The 26,727-nt window shown below is 31.4% G+C and overlaps 3 protein-coding genes and 1 pseudogene across 5 annotated transcripts; 1 reads left to right on the plus strand and 3 right to left on the minus strand.

Annotated features, from left to right (window-relative positions):
• Nucleotides 1–826: 826 nt before the first annotated feature.
• On the minus strand, nt 827–2,230 carry LOC112792810 (uncharacterized). The gene is made up of 3 exons (XM_025836183.1): nt 1,630–2,230; nt 949–1,508; nt 827–880 (listed from the first exon to the last, which is right to left on the minus strand). The coding sequence occupies exons 1-3, from the start codon at nt 2,228–2,230 to the stop codon at nt 827–829; spliced, it is 1,215 nt and encodes a 404-aa protein (XP_025691968.1).
• Nucleotides 2,231–3,639: 1,409 nt separating this feature from the next.
• Nucleotides 3,640–4,319, minus strand: LOC112769223 (putative lipid-binding protein AIR1B; annotated as a pseudogene).
• A 10,615-nt stretch (nt 4,320–14,934) lies between these two features.
• LOC112769234 (alpha carbonic anhydrase 7) lies at nt 14,935–19,100 on the plus strand. Of its 2 annotated transcripts, none has more exons than XM_025813692.2 (7): nt 14,935–15,065; nt 15,721–15,935; nt 16,770–16,876; nt 17,117–17,231; nt 17,990–18,160; nt 18,662–18,715; nt 18,895–19,100. In XM_025813692.2, exons 1-7 carry the CDS (start codon nt 14,975–14,977, stop codon nt 18,967–18,969), a joined length of 828 nt encoding a protein of 275 aa, XP_025669477.1. In that variant the 5' UTR covers nt 14,935–14,974; the 3' UTR covers nt 18,970–19,100. The 2 variants fall into 2 exon arrangements, with proteins under 2 accessions (XP_025669477.1, XP_025669482.1); XM_025813697.2 differs by having other exon boundaries at nt 17,117–17,225.
• A 375-nt stretch (nt 19,101–19,475) lies between these two features.
• LOC112785784 (carbamoyl phosphate synthase arginine-specific large chain, chloroplastic) lies at nt 19,476–26,356 on the minus strand. 2 transcript variants are annotated; one of them, XM_025829224.3, is made up of 5 exons: nt 24,947–26,356; nt 23,814–24,506; nt 21,914–23,480; nt 20,139–20,341; nt 19,476–19,963 (listed from the first exon to the last, which is right to left on the minus strand). In XM_025829224.3, exons 1-3 carry the CDS (start codon nt 26,279–26,281, stop codon nt 21,975–21,977), a joined length of 3,534 nt encoding a protein of 1,177 aa, XP_025685009.1. In that variant the 5' UTR covers nt 26,282–26,356; the 3' UTR covers nt 19,476–19,963; nt 20,139–20,341; nt 21,914–21,974. The 2 variants fall into 2 exon arrangements, with proteins under 2 accessions (XP_025685009.1, XP_025685003.1); XM_025829218.3 differs by having other exon boundaries at nt 20,139–20,344; nt 24,947–26,355.
• Between the last annotated feature and the right edge of the window lie 371 nt (nt 26,357–26,727).

The following is a 26,727-nucleotide window of genomic DNA, read 5'->3' on the forward strand; positions in this document are numbered from 1 at the left end:
CACAACATGGTCCTGACTGGACCAACGAACAAAGATTGGAGAGATGAGCATTATGCATACATTATGATGTGGACAAACCGTTTGACCTCTGTTCTGGTTGGTGATCCCGTAGTGCACTATGAAGCATCTGAAGCGTATATGCAATGGTATAATGACGAATATAGAGCTCACCTGCGTTTAACTGGTTATGTTCCACAGCCACAGCCACACCCACAGCCATAGCCTCAGCCACAGCCAGAGCCACAACCTCATCCACAGCCAGAGCCACAACCACAGCCTATGATGCACCCATACCAGTACCCGTACACACAACCGTACACTGAGCCTGGAGTCTCATTCTTTAGTCAGTTATTTGATGACTCACATTCATTACAGATGCCACCATATCAAGCATATTATCGACCTGCCATGTCACAGCAGAGGGACACAGCTGAGCAATCTTCAAATCGTCAGTTGTATCGGTGGGCACCTGAAACAGACACGTCGCAATGGGTAAATGAGTTGTTGGACCCTCAACTGCAAGTGCAACAATTTCAGCCGCAACCTCCTGAAATTAACGAGCAGGCTCCGCAGTGTAGTAGACAATCACCTCAAATTGTTTGTGGTCGGTCATCTGTTGATTCGCAAGTACGACGTCGTAGCCCCTCTCCACGCTCTGGAGCTAGAAGGTCTATTGACTCGATTCAGAGTGATTCGATCCAGAGTGTCGCCAGAGGGATTGGGTTTAGTAATGCTGTTGATTTTCCTCAGGTGCAGGCACCCATGGCTGAGGATGATAATGTTGGCGAGGATGATAGTGATAGTGACAGCAACTAGTAGAGCTCCTTTATATTTCCCGTACAGATGTGTCCCATCCACCTGTACGATTGGCTTGCAGCTCCTAAATGCTCTGATGCAAGGATAAAAGCTCCAAAATACCCGCGTCAGTATCCTTACATCATGGACTACCTCATCCCCTTGGTATGCTGGTGCAGTTTCAATCTCGATTGCTGCTGATGGATCTTTTTGTACCATTGCTTCAAACCACGACGGCAAAGCTTCATAAGAAGCTTCCCAACCACCAAAAAGGTTTGCAATTGCCTTTTGCTTCGCGAGCCATGCTTTGCGGTAACTTGTCGTATAATTGAATTTTGACTGCACTTCAGCAATTATTGATTTCACTTTCAAAGATGGATCAGCTTCAACCAATGGCTTTATCACCTCTGCAATCATGTCTGAATTTAGCTTGGCATGATCTTGAGAAATTCTAGTTCTAGTGCATGTGTGACTACCATTGTATCGCCTTACAACCCAACAAAACTTTCTCTTAATAAGACTAGCTCTAATAAGCCAATCGCAACTTCTTCCGTATTGTACACACTTAGCATAAAAAGTCGTTGGCTCAGATTCACACACCCGGTAATCCACTCCCCTGCGAATGGTATAATCTTTAATTGCTGCAATAACAGTCTCTCTAGAACTGAATTCCATGCCAACAACAAATTCACCGTCCGAAACAACAACAGGATCTACAGCAATAACAACAACAAATAATTCTAACTATTGCTTTACAATTCAATAATAATAATAATAATAATAATAATAATAATAATAATAATAATAATAATAATAATAATAATAACTGCTTACTTGAATTGATATATTCAGGAAATTCTGGTGCATTCATAGCGTCTACATCCAAGGCATGCATGAAAGAAGGCTCTCTAGATGGATATTGGCTCGCCAGTGCATTTGCCACATCTGCTACGTTAGACTCAACTATTATATCATCTTCACCCACTTCTTCAGTTGGACCAACAATATGGTAGGTGCCCTCAAATTCCTCTTCGCTTTCACTGTTATAAACAGTCCAGTCGATGTTAGCCTCCGGTAAATCAACCTCAACTAATTCTTCAAACTCAACATACAATTCAAGAATAGACACTTGTGCCCGTGTTTGTTGGTAGATCGAAAACATTCCTTGCATACTTCCTTCGTCAACCACATTCATCATTTGAAACTGAACGAAACCACCGAACACTAAAACAGGCTGTCTATAAAAAATATTAACGACTCTCTTTAATACTTGATTATCACCACATTGACAAAGTATACTCTTAAATTCCTCGTATGTTATTGCAAAAGGAATAACAATATCACGTGGATTCTCACAAACAAAACTCACACCCTCAGATGTTTGGGGAAAGATTTGACCATTATAATACATTTTCAAACTAATACCTCTCTCCATTTTTATACTCTTACATTCTCAAAAAAATAAAACACTCTCACACTCAATCAGCCTAATACCGTTCCTTCTTTTATAGTACTTCAATTATAATTTTTTATTTACGAAAATACAATACGCAATTTGCGGATTAACAATACGCAATTTGTGTTTTTGCAATTCGCAGTCTGTGGATTGACAATACGCAGTCTGTGTATTGACAATACGCAGACTGTGTATTGTCCCTTTAATATTAAAAAACACAATACGCAGACTGTGTATTGTCCCTTAAATATTATAAAATTACAATCCGCCCTTTGCATCTTGTCCTCATGGCTGTGGCAGGCAGAATCTGCTCCTGACAATTCGCAAAGTGCGAATTGTCTCGCCGCCAATAATTTTACAAAACACCCTTACTTCCAATATTGAGGCATTACACCAGATTTTTTACAATAACTAAAAAAATGAACCTATTTATTCATTCTAATTAAAATATTAAATTATTTATTTTTCATATCATATATAAGACCGTGCAATTACATGGGATATCGACTAGTATATAAGCAACTCGTAGGAGACAGCAAATTTAATGGCCGTTTTTGTCTTTACCATTTTTGGCCTTGATGACCTTTGTTTAGTTAGTTTTGGTTTTACTATGGGACATATTTATTTCTGGCCTCTTATATTACAATATGATTAAAGTTTAATTATTGATCATTTAATATATTGGGTTATATATATTTTTAATTATAAAATAATAATATTAAAAAAACAAAAATAATTAAAACTTATCTTATTTAATATTTATTAATTATTATAATAATTAATAAATATTAAATAAAATAAATTTAAATTATGTTTGGCTAATTATTTTTGTTACCAAAACATTTGCGATTATAAAAATCCAACAAGGTCCACTTAATTTATGTTGTATTAGATTTGCCCATTAAAAAAAAGTAATATTGTATATATACTAAAATTATTCACTAAAATTAATTATCAGTATAAAATATACATTAAAAATGAATTAAACAACACATATATTTATACACAAATATATTAGTGACTGATTTTAATGATTAATTTTAATATACAAATAGCATTGTTGTAAAAAAAAGATTAGACATATCCCATACAAGAATCTTCTCACGGGCCCATACCAGGGTTTATTAACATGGTTGTTTTTATTTTCTTTCTTTATTCTCCCTTTCTATTTTATTTTTCCTGATTTAATTTTATCTTGTTTGTTGTTGAAAAAAGTAAGAAAGCGAAAATAATTTATTAGCTTGCTGATAAATAGAAAAGAGAGATTAAAATAATAAAAAATTATTGAAATATATAATCATTTATTCTCAATCAAATAAAGTACATACTATAGCTCAACAGCTTCAGAAAGACCCTTACACTCTAAAGATAAAGCATACAATGAATGGAATGGAAGGGACAATAACGAGAAGTTAATCTCTCCATGCACGTACAAGAATCACACACCAATCAATAATGAAAAATTAAGAAAAAGAAAACAATAATAATGGAAATTAAAACAACAACCAATACCATAAATATATTTTGCATCATTGCTTAGTTGCATTGGAAGCCACGTGGCACGTTCCTTGAGCAAGCATTGAGGAGCAAGCCAAGGGAGATGGGAATGTTGAGGTTGCGGCCCAAAAGATTTGCCTTAAGGGCGGTGCAGAGGCACCCGGCGGCTTCGAGGTCGACGAGGCCGTTAAAGAAGGAGCAGCAAGGGGCCACCGGTGGCTGCCCCAAAGTCACATTCAACAGACCGCTCGGCGGTTGGCGCACGCGCTGAGTCCGAGTGCGTCACATGGGCAGGCTGCAGTGCCACGCCCGCCAGAAGGTGTGGATGGGGTGGATCCACCAGATCCACCCGATCCACCCTTGTGGTGGTGCTTATTGTTAGCGGAAACAAGTGCAAAGAAGAGGATGTTGAGTGTGAGGAAAAGAGCAAGGGAAGTGGTTTTGGAAGCCATCTCTTCAACTTAATAATTAGTTATGTAACTCACTCACAAGTGCTTGAGCTTAATTAAGATATTATTAGTGTTTGTTGAAGATGGGAAATACTTGGAGTGAACGGTTGTTTATATAGTGCGAAATATTGATGAGTGGACGTATAAATCTTATAAAAAAAAAAAAAGGAGCAAAAGTAACATTATAACTCTATCTTCTCTTGATGCTCAGTAGATCCATGTTTATTTTTACATAGGGCATATTCATAATCAGAAAAAGTCTAGGGGGCCAGCAGTTTTATTGAATTTTGGCCAGCATATAACCAGTAGAGAAATGTGAGCCATTGGATGAAATCTCACACCAATCTCACACCTTCAAATCATCATTGATGGCTAGTTGATGACTAACAATCACAAAAATTGCTGGCCCCTAACATTGCTCTTCATAACCATGCAAACTATATGCTGAAAATAATTAAATGGACTTTAAGACAAATTAAGCTAATGAAATGACAGATAGTATTATCAGGTAATAAGGTTTAGGCATAATAAATATCTTTTTAAAAGCTTAAATTGATTTTGGAGTTCACCAAGAATCAAACTCTTTACCTTGCGGATTTAGTGTTCTAGTACCATGTCATGATACCACTCATTTCAAAAGTTTCAACTGATGAAAAAATATAACACTAATGATTATATCTCTAATATTCCATAAACCTCCGTTGTATATATTATATAAATATTCCATTCACTCCTCGTATTTTCCCCTCTATTATAAGCGTTACTCGTTGGGGTAGGAAATTAACGATGCCTTGCCCCCCGGTACCTTAACATAAATTCTGATTCTATTACTGTAATTTGCTTGAAATTTGGACCTTAGCTTCCACTATCTCACTCCAATGACTACACTCAAAGGAAAGTCACTCCTAAACAAAAGTAAAATAGCTGTAGATATTATTTGTGATTTGCAAAACTTTATTACAAATTTTAGTGTGAATTTATCATTCGCGATTAATATATAGAATTTTTGCTGTGAATTTTAAAATTTGCAGCAAATTTTACAACTACTTTTTATAATAGAAAGCGAAAAATATTACTTAAAAAATTTGCAAATAAATGTTTGCAGTAAAATTTGTAGATAATTTTGACAATAAATTTGAGTTAAATTCATAACAAAATTTGCAACAACAAAATTTGCGAATTTAGTTGTAAAATTGTAAATTTTACTTTTATGTGAATTTTATTGCGAATTCAATTTTTGTGGATTTAGATGCGAAAAATTTGTTGCGCATTTAGCTGCAAATTAATTTTTTTGTGAATTTTGTTGCAAAATTTGCTACGAATTTGATTGTTGCAGTTTTAGTTGTCAAAATTTTATTGCAGAATTAGTTGCAAATTTTATTTTTCATAAATTTTGCTGCGAATTTTATTGTTGCGATTTTAGTTGCAAATATTTTGTTACGGAGTTAGTTATGAAATTCATTTTCTGCAAATTTTGCTGCAATTTTAGTTACGAATTTTGTTGCAGAATTAGTTGCGAATTTTATTTCGTGCAAAATTTACTACAAACTTCATTGCTGGGTGGGATTTTAGTTGTATAACACTCTAATATTCAAATTTTTATGCTCAAATGATGAGTCAATGATAATAAGGTGGTACAACTCAATATGGATTTATAATACATATATAATTGAAAGGAATTATTAAATAAGAGAAATATCACAAACAGAAACGCTCGCGTATTGATGAAAAAAATAAAGCGCTATCGGGAAGTGGAAATAAAATAAAACATTAAGGAAGAATAGAATAAAGATAGGATCGGATATATATATATATATAAACATAATTAAGTATGATTTAGTCCCGACCTGTGAAGTTTTAGTCGGCTAGGGTTACAGTAATAAAAATCAGTTGACAACAACATTTTCTATCTCTCCCAAAATATGCATCAAGGTCTCTATAGGCGAGTTTTCAAAATAAAATTACATACATATAATTTTTTCAAAATAAATAAGGAGAGATTCTAAATAAAATATAAAATAGGAGTTCAGAAAATTTCGCCATCTCCCATATGAATTACAACTCACTGCTGAGCATCAGGACCTGTATTTGAAAAATAAGAAATATATACGGAATGAGAACCTCCGACCCATGGGTTTTCAGTACGGTAAAAATGCCAAATAGATATTGCATAAGGCAATAGGAACTCACTAAGCAATCTTATACTCCATGCATCATCATATCCATCCTAAGTTCTCTCTAATTCATAATTTGGCAACTATCATAAGGGGATTCTAAATCTGATTCAACATTTCCCGTCTTTTAACAACTCTCCAAACAGAATAGAACCAGAATCAGTCCTTAGCATCAACCAACACCAGTATGAGGGACTTCTCAGGTGAGCAAACACAAATAATGCAAACAAGTAATACACAAGTTGATTCAAGTAAAGCAATTAGCATATAATCATGTAACCTATACAATTAGGCAAACCAGTTACAATTAATCAAACCCAAACAAATCAAACATATGCAAATGATGTATGCCTGCCTTATGACTGATGAGTCTCATTTGTCGGTTATATAGCCAAATTTGACATGTCCGGTAGCGAACCCTGGATAGTTCCTAAGCGTGCATTCCCAAGAGTATATGCATATATTCATAATCATTCATCAATCAATTTTCATCTCATTGGGGGAATCTGAGGAGTTAAAGTGTCCGGTCACAACTTGCGACAAAAGGTCAACATAATCTATATCTCAACCTGGAGCAAGTGGAGCTAACCCACTGCATCTACCCAGAAAAATTCGTGACTCAGATAAATTTTTATATCACGTATCATTCTCAACTAGGAGCAAGTGGGGACGAACCACTGCATCTACCCCAAGAGACTCAAACCATAACTCGGAGCAAGTGAAACAACACTACTGCATCTACCCAAGCAGATATATCTCAATCAGAATCAATTTCTATATCAATCTCATTATCCATTTCATTATCAATCTCATTAACAATCTCCCTTCCAATCTCATTTCAATTCATATTCAATAGTAATTAAACTCATTCAACATCATCATTCGTCATCATAATCAATTATCACTCATCATCACATTCGTCCTCATCATACATGCATCACTTCACATCTTGTTTATTTCCCCCCCATCCACTAACTCAACTCTTTATGTCTCGTCTCTAACTCCTCCATCTTTAATTACAGTGACTCTAGACTCTTATCGGGGTTTATAGAAATTTAGAAGGCTAATAGAATGGTTAAAAACTCAAAAATTCAAATTTTGCAAAACTGGGTGAACATGCGTACGCATGAGGGTAAAAATTGGTATAGTCGCGTACGTGGACCACCATCGCGTACGCGAGAAATTTGGGCAGTGGATCTCGCTCACGTACGCATGAGCGTAAACGTGATAAGGTCGCATACGCAGACCATGTTAGCGTATGCATGGGTGTGAGTAGTGACCAACTCTCGCATACGCACAATGGGTTCCGCGTACGCATGACATATCAAAACTTCAAAAATGCTGATATGCTGCAGAAACCAGTTTTTCAACCCAAATTTCAAATATTCATAACTTTTTTCACAAAATTTATTTTTCAATCACTCTTGAACCGTTGAAAATATCGATAAATAAATTTTCATAAAACTCCAATTTTATAAAATTTCCAACTTCAAGGACTGAATTATAGCCCACCAAAGTTGGCCAAAAATCAATTTTAACCAAAAATAGAATTTATCAACTTTTCCAAAAGTTCACAAGCTAAAATAGTTTTTAACTCAACAAAATGACCCCACTCCAATTCACACATTAACAATCAACCAAATTCGAACTTACTCAATTTATACATTTCAACTCAAAATCATCCACTTCACATCTTAAATTCTTAAATTCCACTATTCTAACAAATCCCTAGCGAATTCCACATACTCTACCAAAATTTTCATTCAAACTCATGCATCAACACATAATACATTCCCCAACTCATAGCAATTTAGAAAATGTTCAAAAAGTAATAAGTCAATGTCACATTCCCTTCTCAAAGTCTAACTTATCTTATCAAGTTTGTGAATTTTGCAGTGCGACAAAAATGCATTAATTGTCCTTTAGAGTTTGTTTACATAGATATTTGCAGGTTAGCCCCGTTTACATCAAAATCTAGTTTCAAATACTATATATGCTTTCTTGATGCATTTATAGAAACAAATTAAGGTATGAACATTATAATATAATAATATTAGATATTTTATTACTATGAGATTTATAGTTCAATTTTTGTTGATTTTTTAAGAGAAATAAATAATAAAATTTAAAATTTATTCAAATTTATAAAAATATAATTATTTAAATGTATTTTTTATTAATTTAAATTCTTATATTAAGTGATTTCACGACGCTCATTTATAATCTTACAAGATCATATTGATCATGTGAAAATTTTAAGAATAAAAAATTGTGCGGTTAACACTTGAAGGCAAATAAGTAGTTCGAATGTGGGTAAGGTTAACTACTTTGGATGAAAGCAAGAGGGTAATGCTTAACTTAACTTTTGGATTTAGCCGTGTTTTTCTGTAATCACTTTTATCTTAACCTAATGTGATCACTAGCTGTGGGGAAAAACCATAGAAAAGGAGAAAAAATTTATCATGTTAACTTAGAAGAAATTATGATGAAACATTTTCTTTTTTTCTATATCTTCAAAAAGGAAATTCAAAGGCAGATTCTACGTCACTTATTAGGGTGGTCGAAATGAGCAAAATTTATCTAGTTAGTCTATTTATTTATTTAATAGATAAAACTTTATCTTTAAAATTATATCGGTTAAAATTTTGAGTTAAACGAATCTGTTTATGAGTTAAACGGGTAGTCTTTTTTTCGCATTTCTCAAAATAAATAATCATTTTTTTAAAAATATTATTTTTGATCCGATTTAAAAATCCGACTCACCAATTTATAAAAATTCAGTTTGTTAAAGATTTTTAACCAAAAAATGATTTTTTTATGAAAATATTTTTTTAAAAAAATAAAAAGTTAATAGGTTAACCTGTTTAATTTGTCGAATTGATCCTAAATAGTTCAAACTAAAAAATTATAGTCTATAAATAAAATAAATTTAAATGAACTGATTCGTATAAATTACGAGTTTAAGTTGGTCGAGTCTAAACAGTCGAACTGACTTGTTTAACAATCCAACTATTTGCTGATGAGTTTTAATGTCACGTGTCACAGATTAATATGAGATTACTTATGAGTTTTAGCATTTCTAATGATTCAAGTACAAAATTAATGGTTTACTCAAGCTAAAATATACCATGAGATTACGAAGTACCATCTACCTACCATAAATAGTATTAGAAGGCTAGAAGTAAACAACGGTGTGGTTGATGGAGTTGGTTGCTTTTAAATTTTAATTGAGAACGACACAACAGAGTACAGAGACGATGGTATGGTCGATGGATGAAAATGTTATAACTATCTCAAATTGCAACTAAAAGAAGCACGACAATTGGGTGCAAATAGTAAATTTTCAGCTATGCATGGAGGCGCGTCAAAAAGTAAATGATGGTATTTTTTAGCTCGTTAGAATAAAAAATATTAGAAAAAAATGGACTCATCGATGAGGTGAAAAAATATAAAAAATAGTAGATAAAAAAAATGTATAAATAAAAAATAATTTAAAAAAATACAATAATTTAAATTATAAGAAAAAACTAACCTGTCCTTTAAAAAAAATAACATGAGTCTAATATTATGTTAAAATTCGAGAAAAACACTAAAAAAAATAATTATAATGCATTGAATTGTATAATAATGAATACAATATACAAAAATATTTTTTTTATCTCCCTAACATTATCCTACAATAAAGCATATATATATATATATATATATATATATATATATATATATATATATATATATATATATATATATATATGTCAATGGTAGCTAATAAGTTCGACCTATATCATTGTTGGATTACAAAATTTTCCATAAAAATTATATTTTTTAGCTAGTTTTTTCTAAATAGATTAAATAATCGAATTCTAGAAATTCAATATTCCAAATGGAGATACTATCTCATTTATTTCTGGCAATGTTATTTTGATATTTGTTCTCAACCCCGAATGATCCATATAAAGAAATTATTTGAGAATTCATTTTATGCGGCGCTAACGATTTAATAACTATCTTTGAAGCGGGTGCCGTGGTAGCTACCGAATCTTCTACTGGTACATGGACAACTGTTTGGACCGATGGGCTTACCAGTTTTGATCGCCAATCATGTATGATGGAATCATCAAAGATTTGACCTTTTCGAACTCTGTCTGTAACTCTCTGTAGGCTCGAGAAACAAAGAGAAGATGTGTACAAACGAGATATCCAGCAATAAGAAGAAGGAAAATGATTGAATAGAGGAACTCCCGAACATTTAGCGATCTCAGATGTGTCGATATCAATGGTGACTCATTATTTTGATGAAAAATTTCTTCAGACAGAAGAAGATTATGTAAACACTTACTCGAAATCTCACTTATCAGATTCCATTGTGGATGTCTTCCACAATGGAATCTGAAGAATTCGCCATGATATATCTGATCCATGCATAATATCATGAAAAATGGATACAAATTTTTTGCTGCTACTTAGTATCGGCAATAGGTCTGAAAAAGTATCTAAAAATATTAAATTTAGATATTTGTACCCTGTCGAAGTAAGGAACCATGGTATATATGTTTGGAATAGATTCCATTTGGAGAGAGTTAAAAGAGTACTATCTCGTTGAAAGGTTCTATACATCTGCCCTTTCTCAAGGCATTTTTTTAGACAAGGACTCCGTTTTTTCCTCTTTTCGGATGGTAAATATTTCTCAGAACATGGAGTGTGAATCAAACCCACGTTTGAATTCAAATTGAGATACTGATGCAAGTTCTTCCCTTCTGAATCAGGTAGATTCATATCTGAAAGAGGTTTCACAAACCGTTGAGAGTAGTTCTAGATCTGGTCCAAGACGAACTACTGTAGGGGCTTTATTAAAACCGTTGAATTCAGAATATGGTAAAGTAGCTCCGGGGTGGAGAACTATTCCTTTAATGGGTGTTGCAATGGCTTTATTTGCTATATTTCTATCTATTATTTTAGAAATTTATAATTCGTCCATTTTACTGGACGAAATTTCTATGAATTAGATTCATAAGAACCGACTAACTATCTTTTTTATTTATATATTTTTTTAAATAAAAGAGGTAAATTTACCCATTTTAGTTTTTTATTTCTAGGCCAGTTCATTTTGAATTTGGTAGTTTGACCGTGAATATATATATATATATATATATATATATATATATATATATATATATATATATATATATAAAATAGCGGTGAATTAATCTCCCTAACATTACCCTACAATAAAGCATATATATATATATATATATATATATATAAATAATAGTGGTGAATTAGGAGTGATGTTGCCAAACTCAACTAACATTGATAATGAATTAAGTTGGTTGATCTAGTAGATAGTTTATTAGTTCGTTTAATTAAGTGTTAGGAATTCGAATCTCATTTTATATATGGAAAAGTATATGAAACTAACTCCAAATAAATCAGCCAAAAATAGAACAATTTGATTAATTATAAATATAGTAATTAGTTTTATTTATTTATGATTTAAAATATTGGTTATTAAATATTTAACCACATTTAAATTAGGAGGAGATACGTTCAGTATCATTGTAACGTAAATCACAAAAATTGATTCAATTAGCTTCTGTCTCTTCATCCTCTTTTTCTCTCTAAATGTCTAAAATATGATAAATCAGAAAATATATTCATAACCATTCAATTTATAAAGAAAAGAAACATCCTAATGCCTAGCATAAGTACCATTCATATAGAGATTTTAGATTCATTCCGAGGCATTTGGCTGATTTTTGGCTGAAACCATCTTAATTTTTTAGCATTATTATTTATATATAAAATAATTTATTGGTTAATAACAAATAAATTTTTAAATAAAATTTCGACTTACGATAGATTAATCTTTAGTCTGTTATGTTAGACGATACTGTAAAAAAAACATTGATAATGATTTTACATTTTTGCGAAGTTAACTGCAGCTTGATGATTCATTGATTTGTGCGATCAAAATAAGCAAGATAATGATGATATATCATATTCATATTTATTGGCTTATTTTAAAGCGTTCTTTCTTAAGTGAGAAGTACTTTAATTAAATTAATTTTAATTCTAGTTATTTAGTCATATTCATATTTTAATTGCCACCATCAATAATAATAATAGTAGTGTTGCAATCACCGCAGGTCTCATTATTATTCTAGTTATTTAGTCACAAAATCAAAGCTTATAAGATAAAATAAAATTTAATAACATAATTATAATTATAATTATAATTTAATTTTTATATATTATTAATATAAAAAATTTTATACAAATATTTAATTATTATATTAATAAAAATAATTAATTTATTTTTAGATTTATTACTTAAAAAGTTATATAAATATGAGTTTAATTAGATGAACATGTATGTAAAAATCTTTATATTAAACTCTTATAACTAAACCAATAATAATTATATGTTAAAATTATACTATTATATATAGATTTGTTTCATCTATTTTTAGGTATATGTTGGTAACATATTTGGATACTATATACACAGTGCAAAAATAACCCTGAAAACATGGATGCCATAAATATTATTGAAAGGCAAATGAAGCAAATTAAACGACAAAACACATTTCTAAATTATTGTAGACACAAAAAAAAAAAAAAAGAAGTGAGGAGTATAAGGAAGAACGAAGACAATGACAAAACTAATAGGGTAGGGAATCAATTTTAATTTTTTTTTATTTAATATATATATTTTAAATTAATAATTTAAATTTAAAATTTATAATTAAAATTTAACATTTTATTTTTTATTTTTAATAATAAATTAGTTTTCAACAAATAATGTTATATATATTTTTTATTATATTTTATTTGAAATATATTTATATTCGTTCATATTTATAGGTAGTTTTAAAACGAGTTCAATTAGCTAGAGAGTCAATATCTTTTCACTAATATTATATTTTTTAATTATTTTTTATTTTAAATTTTAAATTTTAAATTTTAAATTTTAAATTTTTAAATTATTTCAAAAATAAAATTAACAATATAATTTTATAATATAACGTAACTCATATTAATTAATTAAAGTAATTTTTTTATACTTCTTCTTTCATAATTAAATAGGCCATTGACATGTGGAAGCCACCAAGAAAATACTGAAATGGTATACATGCACCTTTCTCTTCGTATCATAGTTATTTGACAGGCAAAATATTAAAAATATTTTTTCATAAAAATATTTATTTAATCATATTTTAAAAGTATATAATCTATGAAAGAAAATAACGATTTTAAAAAAATAATAATATTTCTTGTAACACATAAAATTAAGCCAATCAACTATTCAATAATAAAAAAAAAAAGAACATTTTCACATAAAAAATGCTTAATAGAGTTTTCATTAGAGTATTTAGTTTCTCACCATGCCTTAATATTTAGGTAGAGACTACTAAAAAGTACTTAGATTTTACTATTTTAGTGATTATTAGGGTTACAAATTATTAATTAGCAGCCGCTATTTCATAGGGAGGGGAAATATGATTATAAGTCATTAATACAAGGCAAATATCAATGTACAGTCTTCAATATTGATAAGAGAATATTCTATGGAACTTGTTTTTTTTTCTTCCTTCATTTTTATTGTGCTCGTTAGTGCTTTTTTTATCAATCAATGATATTTTAGCTAGGAATACCAAAGTTATTAAAATTGAAATTGAGTGAGTTTAAATTAATCTAAAAAATTAGTTCATGGAATAAAAAATATCTCATTTTATAATTTTTTTATAAATTTTAGTTTCGAAAGATGTGAGACTTATATATAATACACCTCGTTCATGTTCAAAAATAATCAATTAGAACATAAATATTTGTACGTGAGTGGTTCAACAATATTAAATTAAAGAATTATATTCTGATATTATATTATAATTGATACAATTAAGTGATTGAATCTAATTCAATTTTAAAAACTAATTTATTGGAGAATTTTTTTTTATTTGGACAAAAAATACTCATCATACTTAAAGAAAAGGTAAAAACTCAAGTGAATTCAACTTCATGTGAAGTTGATATCTGAGAGCCGTTAAATGAAAATTTAGTCAAATCATCAGTCAAATCATCTAACGATTTTCAAGTATCAACTTCACGTGAAGTCGACTGCACCTGATTTTTCATCTAAAGAAAAATAATACAAACTGAAAATGTTTATGTAAATTTTGTTAGACTAATTAATTAGGTAATAATAGATTTGAGATTTTTAATTAAAAAAATGAGCTTTAATTTAATTATGAATAGTGATCGGAGTGTCTCAATTTTGTTCTAAAAGGGATTCATACATAAATTAAATGCTTATCCTAATTAAACCAAACATATTAACAAAATGTATTGGTTGACATAATTTTAGAGTTTAGGGTTTAGAAAATTATGATGAACAAAAGTATCTTCAATTTAGTCAAAACAAAGGCTTATTATCTCCTGTTTGAAAACTTAGCATGCACCTCCTTAATTAATTAATAATCCAATTTTCTTACTTAATTTTCACAACTTGTAACAGCCTATAAATATGAGATAGTTACACCTTTATCATTGCCACATACAACTTTTCATCAGAGGAGGAAAAAGAAATTAAATTGTACTTCAATATGGAAAAGTTTTCATCGAAGTTTTTCATTTGCATTTTATTTGCAGCACTTCTTTTGCAATATTCCCCAGCTAGATCCCAAGAATTATTTGGTAAGTACTAATAACTATATATACTTTATTTTTTTATATGATTATTAATTTCTTTTCTTAATTAGGGTGTTTGTTTTGTGTTTTTTTTCAATATTTTGATTAAAAAAAGAAAAAGTAGAAAATAAAAAAAAAACTGAATTTTATTGTTTTTACCATTTTTATTTTTTTCACAAAATTTTAAAAATAAAAACTAAAATATAAAATAAAAATACAAATCAAATGTAACCTTATGCTAGAATACAATATATATTCGATGAGATGAATTTATTATTTTTTATTTATTTAATTTTGTTTTTGTCTTTGTGTAAAACAAATTGTTTCATAGACTTTTTATTTCATTTACAACATCACATACACTATTTGAATAATTGTGAGTTCATGATTTATATATACATATACATGTTTAGTTTATTTTTTTATGATTTTTAATTTCCTTCTTTAATTAGGATGTGTGTGTTTAGTTTATAGTTTTATTTTCTGTATCATTTTAAATATTTTTTATTTTTATTATTTTTTTATAAAATTCTAAAAAAATGGAAATGTAAACCAAATGTAGGCTTATTTTTCATGACCTAGTATTAGGAGGATATGATATACATTTGATGTGTATAATTATTGCTAATTTGTTTTTTTCTATTTAACTAATTAATTACAGAGGATGAGGACGAGTATAATTATGATGAAAATAGTGACAGAGGACCATCTCATTGGGGAAACATAAAACCAGAATGGAGAACATGCAAAACTGGAAGAATGCAATCACCAATTGATTTGAATAAGAAGAGGCTTCAATTGGCTAAACTAGGACCCCTTAACTTGAACTACAACCCCTCCAATGCTACCCTTAAGAAAAATATTTATGAAATTGAGGTAAATACGATTTTGATATGAGTATTTAATTTTCTTAATAATTAACACTATAAGTCTATAATACATGCACGCCCAAGATTGTGGCGGTAATTTAGTGACGGTTATAGTAACAGTTGTAAAAAATTGTCGTAAATCTTAATTTCTAAGTTTTAAAAGACAACGATGGTTCTTAAAATGCTGGTAGTCAGTTTTGTGATTATTTTAAACCGTCACAAAATTATAAAAAAACACGCCGCTAATTTTCGCTTCTTTTGTAGTGCAACAAATAATTTTCTATTAATTAAAAATAATTTAAATATAAATAATTAATAATAGTTGTATTTTTATATGAAGAAAAATATTTGGTGTACAAATAGTATTATTTATTATTTTTTAGACAAGTTATTCAATTAAATCACTTGACAACATATATTACATATATGCCCCAATATAATGCCCTTAATATTTAGTTTCTAAAGGTGCATCTTGGAATTTGAATTCAAAACTATAAAAAATAAAATAAATTTATTTATTATTTGACTAATTCAAATTTTTAGTAGTTCAATAATCAAATAGCCACGGTTATATCAACAGTTTTTAAAAATTGGTGCAATAATTAACTCCCGTGTGCTAAAGGATGCCAGTTGGAAAACCATTGAAAATCGATTTTGTGACAGTTTATAATTGTCGTAAAATACAAAAAAAAAAACTGTCGTTGTTATTCATGTCTGTTATAGTGAGTTAAGTATGATAAATAATTTAGTTACCAATGTACATACATCATTAAGCAAATAAAAGTTGACTCCCTTAAATTTTTGTTTTTCGACTAATTGGTTGTTTTATTTGTTTGACTAGTTGCTGTTTCTTGATCCAACAAGCTCTCTAACAATCAATGGAACTCGTTATATACTTCAAAATTTACATTGGCACATTCCATCTGAGCACACGATTAATGGACGAAGGTACATATTTTACATACATGCCATACATACATACATGTATGCATGCATATATAGGTTGCCAATACTATTATATTTAATTATTACTTTCTAACTTCCATGCTTGATAAATTAGTTATATGTTCATATACTTCGATTATTATTTCATATACTTAATTTCTTATTTAGTTCATCAATCATCTGAAAAAAAATTATCCCATAAATTACTTATTAATTATTAGTAACATATATATATTATTGCAGACTGGATCTAGAGGTACACCTGGTGCATGTGCATCAAACTCCAACAACTAATCTAACAGCAGTGATTGGAATACTTTTCAAGACTGGATCAAGAACAGACCCACTATTGGTATTGGTACAATAATTTTTTGATTGATTAAATTTAGGATAACTATCAAAATGATATCTGAAAGCTTATATCACTAACAAAAATAATTTTTAAAAATACGAACAATAAATAAGTCTTTAAATAATTCAAAACGTAACAAAAATAATTAATAATACTATATTTTTTTATAGATGGTAAGAAAAACTCTTACATTAAGTAAATAATTTTTTCATTGGATCCAAATTTTTGCGTGACATTTGAATAATATTTAAAAGATGCACACAAAAATCTATAGCAAATTTGATCTCTAAAATTTTTTTTTCCAAGCCAAGTTGGTAGTTCACATTATTTTTTTTAATTTATTTGATATAAAATTATTAAATTTTAAGAATAAAAATATTTTATTTTTCTAAGAATTTGCAAAAATTGCATCGAAATTTGATCGCTATTTTTTATAATATATATTTAATATTTAGTTATTTTTGTCGTATTTTTTAATTTTTCGTAAATTTATTTGTCATTTGTATCTGTTGACATTATTTTTGTCACCAATGTAAATTTTTGGATATTATAATATTGTATTGTTATATAGCGTTTAATTTCGATCCATATTTATAACGTGGCCATTCAATTTATGTTTAGATAATTTTTAAAATTAGTTATTTTTATTGATGTGATAGTACACGATTTATTATTTGTATAAAATTATTTTTATATTGACGTTGCATAAAGGTGAAATTCTTGGTATATATTATATTTTGAAATTCTAATAAATGATTTTGTAGCTAGAGGAAGATTTGAAGGCACTTTCTGGGTTAAGTGTTGGAGCGAATAGATCAGTGGGTGTATTTGATCCAAGTGTGATTAACATAGAAAGAGACTTATACTACAGATACATGGGTTCGTTGACTACTCCTCCTTGTACCGAGAATGTTACTTGGACCATCCTTAAACGGGTAATTCAATTTTCCAACTTATTATTAACAAAAATATTATTTGTGTACTAAAATTAACTACTAAAATCAATCACTAATATATTTGTATATAAATATACATATAATTTAATTTATTTTCAATGTGTATTTATATTCCAGTATACATATAATTTATACTAATAATTAATTTTAGTGACTAAATTTAGTATACACATAACATAATTATGTTATTAATTACTATAAATTCTTTTATATAGGATAATTTCAGGTGAGGATATTTTAAAATCATATTAATTTTAATGGGATCTTATATATATGACATCAGTAATTACTCATCTTAAAATATTTATATAAAAATAATATTATGTTTAATAATTTAATAGAATATATCAAATTATTTAATGATTTTTATCTATTATTTTCAATTGATGAGAATATTTTAATTTTATGTAATCATCACTTATATATGTATACATAATAATAATAGAAAAAGTTAACTAATAGAGATCTAAAATTGTTCAGGTTAGAAAAGTTAGAGGGGATCAAATCAAACTGCTTCAGAATGCTGTTGCTGATGTAAGTTTTCGGCTCTTAATTAAAACGATGACATAATATATATATTTTATACAAATAGTTGATTTAATATACATCTAATTTTTGGTATATACATAATACAATTTAATTCAATGCAAAATTTGTTGAAAAAGATAGAATAATAATTGGAATAATGTTTGAAATTGGGACATATGTTGCAGGATTCGAACGGCAATGCGAGACCAATACAACCAACAAACAATCGCAAAGTGCAACTCAATAAAGAGTATAATTAATTAATTAAACTCCAATAGAGGCACTCGCAATTCATCATCATTATATGCATGTATAAGACTACGTGGAAAAATATAAGAAAATAAATGTCTCCATTAACTATATACAAAATATGTACACTCCAATAAAGAATTGCGAAACTCTTCTCCAAATTATTATTATTATTATTATTATTATTATTATTATTATTATTATTACTACTACTACTACTAGTTGTCTTTTATAAATTAATAGATTATTATTCATGGATTAAGGAATCAGAAGCCCTTATACCACAAAAAGTTCTATAAGGGTTGCTCAGAGATGAAGAAAGTCAGCAAAAATGAACATAGATGAACTTAAAGAATCAGAAAGAGAATGTAGTAGTAGCAGTGACAGAGAGAACAAAAAATCCTAATCAATTAACACTAGAATACAGAAGAGAACTCAATCACAATACACACTAGACTAAGACGCATTATTTACGCAACTGGAGAAAGTAACCACAATACTACACAAGCTGCCAGAATTAGTTAAGAACTTCTAACTACTTTTTGACACAATTTTGATTTGCACAGTTATCATCTGGCATTATAATTTCAATACTACCGTTAATCTGAATTTTATTGTTATAACTATAGCTAAGAATTATAATAGACAACTAATACCTTCAACAATGTGCAGATATTCTTTCATTTTTTTAAAAAGAAAATCTGGTAAATTGAAATAAATATTACCTATATTGTTGTACTAGTTCAAAATTGAAACTGAACAGGGGAACTAGTTGTATGAATCATTGAATCTCATACTACTAGTAGTTGTGGTAACATCTTGTACTTGTGCCATGTGGCTCAAGTTTGAAAATTGAGTGCATTTATTATTAGTTACTGTCTTTCATCCTCATGCATCTGCTTCTTAAGAAATACAAACTCCACATAGCCACTTTTGGTTGGACTTTGATCATCTTAAACCGTGATCAACAAGGCATCTAGATCAGAAACTTTCTCAAGACTTGACCTAAAATTCCAAAACCATATTGGTCAAGGGAAATATTTGACTCCTTAATTACGAATACAAATATATGATATATGATGAACATAATATTATTCCAAAGCTTTTTTTGTTTTAAAATAACATCGGTTAAATGAATTGATGGTTCAAGGCCAAAAGAAAAAAGAAAGAACGAACTTACGGTCAATTTAAGATGCTAAATTTGTAGTGGGTGAAAGTTGTCAAAAGTAGAAAGACTTAAGCTTATGCATAGTTCTATGTGAGTGCTCTAGAAACGGTAGCATTAGTTTCACTGCCATTGATGCTGAGACAGTTTTCTTCATCCACTCCCTGCTCTTATTTCAAGGTGCCAACATGAATCCCAGTGTTATGAGCATCCTGACCCTGCTGTAAATTAAAAAATTAGACCGATCATTTAATTACCAACCAATCAGAATAAATTTTAGAGATATTAGTTACTTAATTGGAGATAGATGTGAGTAATTTCTGTCATTAGTTACCACAATGTGTTAGTTTCTTGATAGTTAGTATCCTTTACATAGTGTGTATCTCTAATGTAAATCTAAATCTCACCATTAGTAAAATTCAATTCTATCTTTCTGTCAATTTTTCTCTCGTTTATCTGTTACCGTGGTCCATGGATTATAACAGTAAATGAATAGCATAATATTTTTTAAGTTGAAAATCAAAATCAGCTTATATACTAATGCTTACATTCGTGAGTTAAAAACACTTTGAAGGGAGCATGCAATAGAAAAACAAAGTTTATATGGCAGAAAATTTTTTAAGGCAACACATTATGTGAGAAGGGACAAAAAGAAAAAAAAAATAGAATGAAAAGATTCACCATATGAGCTGATGCATCGTAAGAAGTCTCAGAACAAATATGAGCAAATGAACTACTCTTGATTCATGGATCAAAGAGAAAAGTACAACCAATAAGTAGTTTCAACTGAAGGAGATAGTAACTCTTGTAATGCAAAGCCAAAAGTTTCAATATAAATCAGACATACCGTTTCTGATCATATACATGCATATTTGTGCCATTATAAAATTTTAGGCATCAATAGTATTTTTAAAACAAACAAATAGAAAAACAAAAATAATGAACAGAAAAAGGAAACATATTAATTAGATGGCATCCTAAACAAAATGATGTAACTATAGCAGCATTTCTCAAGAAAAAAAAAATTCATATATAAACTCCATATGTCCACAGCAAGGAATGATTTAAAATTGAAGCCATGATAATACAATCACTTCCATTTAGAGATGGAAACAAATAGCATATTTCTCATAGATATTAAAAAATTACATTAATTTCTACATAATATATAGTACATGCATCTGGCATTATAAATACTCAAGACAATTTATATGCAAGTTCAGATTATCTCGGGCTTGGAGTAGAACTGAAAACTTAAAAAAAAAAATTCAAGACAACATAGACCAATATCCAAGTGAACCTCTCTAGACCTGATTAAAGGTTCACAATTTAAAGCAGCAAAATGAAGATCATTATGGTCACCCCCAAAATCTTCGAGGGCGGTAGCAAGTGCCACGTCCCTTTCATATGCCTCTCCTAATCCTTTACTGAACAAGTTTAAAAAATATCGATATTTATTTAGAGAATAAATTTAAAAAATATCAATAAATTTTCAGGACCATACTAATGTTCTTAAATTTCATATTAATTAAGATGTGATATCACCCCTTCTACATGCAACCATGGCAAGATAAATTATAAATGATGACAAAATGCAATGTGAATTAGAGTGTTACTGCACAATCAACCAATATATCATGCAAACATGCACCAGTAGAAATTATTGTTATTAATTGGATTTAAAAGTAAAAAAAGCAAGATATGAACAACGATCAAATTATAAGATAATTTTCATTTAACAAATACTAACAGGAAAAACTATTCTCACTAAGAGGGAAATAGAAGCTTACTAGTATCTATCACATAGCCACTTAGGAGAGAAAGAGGCTGCTGCAAAACTATTCTGACTCTTTACAGTTTACACTCAATGAAGTCCTGAAGAGCAATCATTTTGATAGAATTGGACTTCAAACTCTTTATTGCTTCAGCAGTTGCTATAGCTCCGTTAACCGTTGTGACAATAGGAACCTTGTAATCCAAAGCCATTCTTCTCAGAGCTAAACCATCTATCCGATCAAGTGCATCACCAGAACTCGTTATCACCATTAGCTGAATGTCTCCATTGGCAATCATGTCACCAGCATGAGGCCTACCTTCATGCATCTTCAGCACTCTCTCAGCTTGGATATTAGCTGATTTAAGAGCATGAGCCGTTCCAGAAGTAGCAACAATCTTAAAACCAGCCTCGACAAAGGTCTTTGCAATCTTCTCAAGGTGAGGCTTCGTTAAATCATTTAAGCTAAGAAACACAATTCCAGAAGTTGGTAACTTCTGGCCGGCAGCAATTTGAGCTTTAGCAAATGCAGTATTATACAAAGAGTCAATACCCATGACCTCACCAGTACTTCGCATCTCAGGACTTAGAAGCACATCACAGCCTGCGAATTTCGAAAAGGGAAGAACAGCTTCCTTAACGGACACAAACTTAGGAATGACCTCTTTTGTAAACTGTATATCATAGAGAGACTTTCCAGACATGACAAGGGAAGCATATTTAGCCAACGGATGGCCTATTGCTTTTGATACAAATGGAACAGTGCGAGAAGCTCGAGGGTTGGCCTCAAGCAAAAATACCTCCTCTGAATTATTAATTGCATACTGACAATTCATGAGCCCACAGACCTCCAATCGTTTTGCCAATTTTTCAGTCCATGACCTGATTGTCTCCAAGCAAGAAGACGGAACAGTTCTTGTGGGAATAGAGCAGGCAGAGTCACCAGAATGTACCCCAGCCTGTTCAATGTGCTCCATTATCCCACCAATGACCACATTGCCATGTGAGTCAGCCAGTGCATCTACGTCAATCTCAATGGCATCAGATAAATACTTGTCAATTAATACAGGGCGCTCTGGATCCACCTCAACAGCAGTTTCAAGATAAGTCACAAGTTTATCATCACTATAAACAATCTCCATTGCTCGACCTCCCAGAACATAGGAAGGGCGAACAACAACTGGGTATCCAATCTCTGCCGCAATGGCGAGTGCATCTTTTTCACTCCTGGCAATTCCTCCTTTTGGCTGTTCAATCTTTAATTCATTGAGCATCACATTAAACCTTTCTCTGTCCTCAGCAGCATCTATGGAATCAGGGGATGTTCCCCATATACGTACATGACCAAGTCCACTAGCACATGCTGGCTTGTGTTCATCCAGGTATTGTTGTATGGGGAGAGACAATTTCAATGGTGTTTGCCCTCCAAATTGCACAATGATACCATCAGGTCTTTCCAAGTCAATAATGTTCAAAACATCTTCAACAGTCAAGGGTTCAAAATATAGACGATCACTAGTGTCATAATCTGTAGAGACTGTCTCAGGATTTGAATTCACCATGATTGTCTCATATCCTGCATCCTGCAAATATAGAGAGAGACAGCACACGGGAAGATTAATCATTTTAAAAGCATATGCCAAACCGAAAGCACCAAGACATGACAAGTCATGTAATGTAACATTTGAATTCAATGTGCCATCAAGATCAAAGGCTTAACTCGTGCAATTCATCAATTTTACTCTCACCTTAAGTTTACAGTTTCACTTTTAGAGAGAAAAAAATAAAGCAAACAGAGAGATAAAAAGAGTTATGTATTTTCTCTTTACTTGGTTTCTGAGATGCAAATTTGCAACCAGTAAAGTAAGAATATTCAAATATGGAATCTAATCAACATAAAATAGAAGAAAACACACCTGAAGAGCAAAGGATGCATGACAGCAACAATAGTCAAACTCAATCCCTTGGCCAATTCTATTTGGTCCACCACCCAAAATTAAAACCTTCTTTCTTTTAGTGGGAGCTGACTCACACTCAAAATCATAAGAGGAATACATATAAGGAGTATTAGCTTCAAATTCTGCAGCACAGGTATCAACTCGCTTATATGCTGGAGTAACACCCAGGGACAGTCGCCTGCACCGAACTTCCTTTTCAGCAGATTTAGTTGCAAATGCTATCTGTTTATCACTAAACCCTCTTTTCTTAACCTCATATAAATCAACATTCGTCAAATCAAACAAATAGCGGGACATCAAGAAACTTTCCACATCAACTAGCTCCTTGAGCTGAGTAAGAAACCATTTGTCAATATAACTCAACTCAAAAATTTCATCAATGCTCATGCCTTTTTTCATTGCAGCATATATCGCATGGATGCGCTCGGGGTTAGGAACTCGAAGACTATACTTCAATTGTTCCCAGTCGTAGTCTAACTCTTTCACTTTCGAACAACCCCATCCAGGGTATCCGTGTTCCAGTGAGCGGACAGCTTTTTGAAAGGACTCTTGGAAGGTTCTCCCTGTAGCCATTGCCTCACCAACAGACTTCATCTGCGTTGTCAATATTGGCTTTGAACCAGGGAACTTCTCAAAAGCAAACTGAGGAATCTGAAATATAAATAGCCATGGGAGAAAAGTACATATGGGATTAAAAAAACGAGTTTGAATAAAAATTATCAAACATATAACAAAATAGATATTCTCAATGATTCATCAAGATAATTCTAATATTTGATAACCTAGCATAAATGTTGGTTTATCAGATTTCAGCGCTGATGCAAACAAAACTTTAAGATAAACTACAGGGCAAGAAGATTCAAGACTTCAAATATAATATCAACAACCAAGACTTTTCTACTAGCATATAAGGGGTGTAATAATGCTGCTAAAGAAACTAATAAAATAGTATAATATCAACAACCAAGACTTTTCTACAAGCATATAAGGGGTGTAATAATGCTGCTAAAGAAACTAATAAAATAGAAGTCCTCGACAACAATATAATTTACAAAAGTGAAAATGCACGATGAAATTATCGAGTCACTAACCTTAGTAACCACATAATCTATCGAGGGCTCAAAACTAGCTGGTGTCTTTTTTGTTATATCATTTGGAATTTGATCCAATGAATAGCCTATAGACAACTTTGCTGCCATTTTCGCTATTGGAAATCCGGTAGCCTTCGACGCCAGGGCCGAGGACCTTGAGACTCTCGGATTCATCTCGATCACCATCACCTCACCATTCACAGGGTTGACAGCAAACTGCACATTGGATCCCCCACATTCCACCCCAATTTCTCTAATTATAGCAATGGAGTAATCTCGAAGGCGCTGATACTCCTTATCGGTAAGAGTCTGTGCAGGTGCAACAGTAATTGAGTCACCGGTATGAACTCCCATGGGGTCAATATTCTCAATGGAACATATAATAACCACATTGTCAGCCAAATCCCTCATAACCTCAAGCTCATACTCCTTCCACCCCAACAAGGACTTCTCAATCAAAACCTGACTGGTCAAACTAGCAGCAACCCCAGCCTTGCAAATCTCCTCAAACTCTTCCCTATTGTAAGCAATCCCACCACCCGTTCCACCTAACGTAAAAGCAGGCCTAACGATAAGCGGAAACTCGCCAATCTCATCGGCAATTTCCATGCACTCCCTAATGGTGGTTCCTATCCCGGACGGCGGGGTCTTAATCCCTATCTTCTTCATAGCCTGCTTAAACAAATCCCTATCCTCGGCCTTCTTAACAGCCTCCAGCTTCGCCCCAATCAATTCCACACCGTATTTCTCCAAGGCGCCGCTCTCAGAGAGAGCCACAGCCAGGTTGAGGGCGGTTTGGCCACCCATGGTGGGAAGCAGAGCGTCGGGGCGCTCCGCTTCGAGAACCTGCTCAACTAATTCAGGGGTCATAGGGGTAATATAGGTCCTATCAGCCATATCAGGATCAGTCATTATAGTAGCAGGATTTGAGTTTATTAGAATAACTTCATACCCTTCTTCTTTGAGAGCCTTGCATGCTTGCGTTCCACTGTAATCGAACTCGCATGCTTGACCAATGACGATTGGTCCAGCTCCAAGGATCAGAATCTTTTTTATGTCCGTCCGTTTCCCGACCTTGGTCGCAGTGTCAGCCGCGAGAACAGGAGCAGCAACAGCCGCTGCAGCGGCGGTGGAAGACACGTGGCGGTGTTCGTTGGAACAGAAAATTGATTTTCTTTTGCCATAGGTTGTGGGAAGGGGGGAGAAGCTGGTCCGGAATGTTGCTTTTGGTGCGAAAGGTTTAAAGCGAGAAGAGGAGGAGGAGAAGGAAGGGGAACGGGTGAGGAAGGGGAGAGGGAGTTTGTCGAGCTGAGTAATGCAACGTCCGATTCCCATTAGGTTCCGAGTGACAGAGGAAGGAGGCGCACTTTAGCAGAGAGAAAGAGGGTTTAGGTTTTAAGTTAATAATGTGCATGGGTTGGGTGAAACTGGGTTTGGTGTGATTTAGACCCGACCCAAAATATATATCGGGCTTATTTATTAGATTCGAACCCGATTCTAGACCCAATGAAATCTATACACTTTCGGGTCATGATTATACTTGGTAAAAATTGGGCGAAAACCAAACCGTTAATATTACATTACTTTGATACCTTCTTATAAGCTATGTGAAAATATCCAAATTTCTAAAACTCCAACTATTATTTGACTTGATAAAATTCCCTTAAAAAATATAACAAGAACCAACTCTTCTCTAAAATTAAAGCATAATCATAATCAATACTAATATTATCTAATAGCACCAAATATTTAAATCAATACAAATAACACAATATTATGCA

Source organism: Arachis hypogaea, chromosome 3 (genome assembly GCF_003086295.3).
Source record: "Arachis hypogaea cultivar Tifrunner chromosome 3, arahy.Tifrunner.gnm2.J5K5, whole genome shotgun sequence".
In the NCBI taxonomy this organism is placed as follows: domain Eukaryota; kingdom Viridiplantae; phylum Streptophyta; class Magnoliopsida; order Fabales; family Fabaceae; genus Arachis; species Arachis hypogaea.

Excerpts from the sequence above, each read along its gene's own strand:
- LOC112769234 (XM_025813692.2), top strand. The coding sequence starts at position 14,975 with ATGGAAAAGTTTTCATCGAAGTTTTTCATTTGCATTTTATTTGCAGCA. Across the intron at positions 15,066-15,720 it reads TAGATCCCAAGAATTATTTG|AGGATGAGGACGAGTATAAT; the intron begins GTAAGTACTAAT and ends AATTAATTACAG. Across the intron at positions 17,232-17,989 it reads CAGACCCACTATTGGTATTG|CTAGAGGAAGATTTGAAGGC; the intron begins GTACAATAATTT and ends ATGATTTTGTAG.
- LOC112792810 (XM_025836183.1), bottom strand. The coding sequence starts at position 2,230 with ATGGAGAGAGGTATTAGTTTGAAAATGTATTATAATGGTCAAATCTTT. Across the intron at positions 1,509-1,629 it reads TCCTGAATATATCAATTCAA|ATCCTGTTGTTGTTTCGGAC; the intron begins GTAAGCAGTTAT and ends TTATTGCTGTAG. Across the intron at positions 881-948 it reads CAGCATACCAAGGGGATGAG|GAGCTGCAAGCCAATCGTAC; the intron begins GTAGTCCATGAT and ends CAGAGCATTTAG.
- LOC112785784 (XM_025829224.3), bottom strand. The coding sequence starts at position 26,281 with ATGGGAATCGGACGTTGCATTACTCAGCTCGACAAACTCCCTCTCCCC. Across the intron at positions 24,507-24,946 it reads TAGATTATGTGGTTACTAAG|ATTCCTCAGTTTGCTTTTGA; the intron begins GTTAGTGACTCG and ends TTTATATTTCAG. Across the intron at positions 23,481-23,813 it reads ATGCATCCTTTGCTCTTCAG|GATGCAGGATATGAGACAAT; the intron begins GTGTGTTTTCTT and ends CTATATTTGCAG.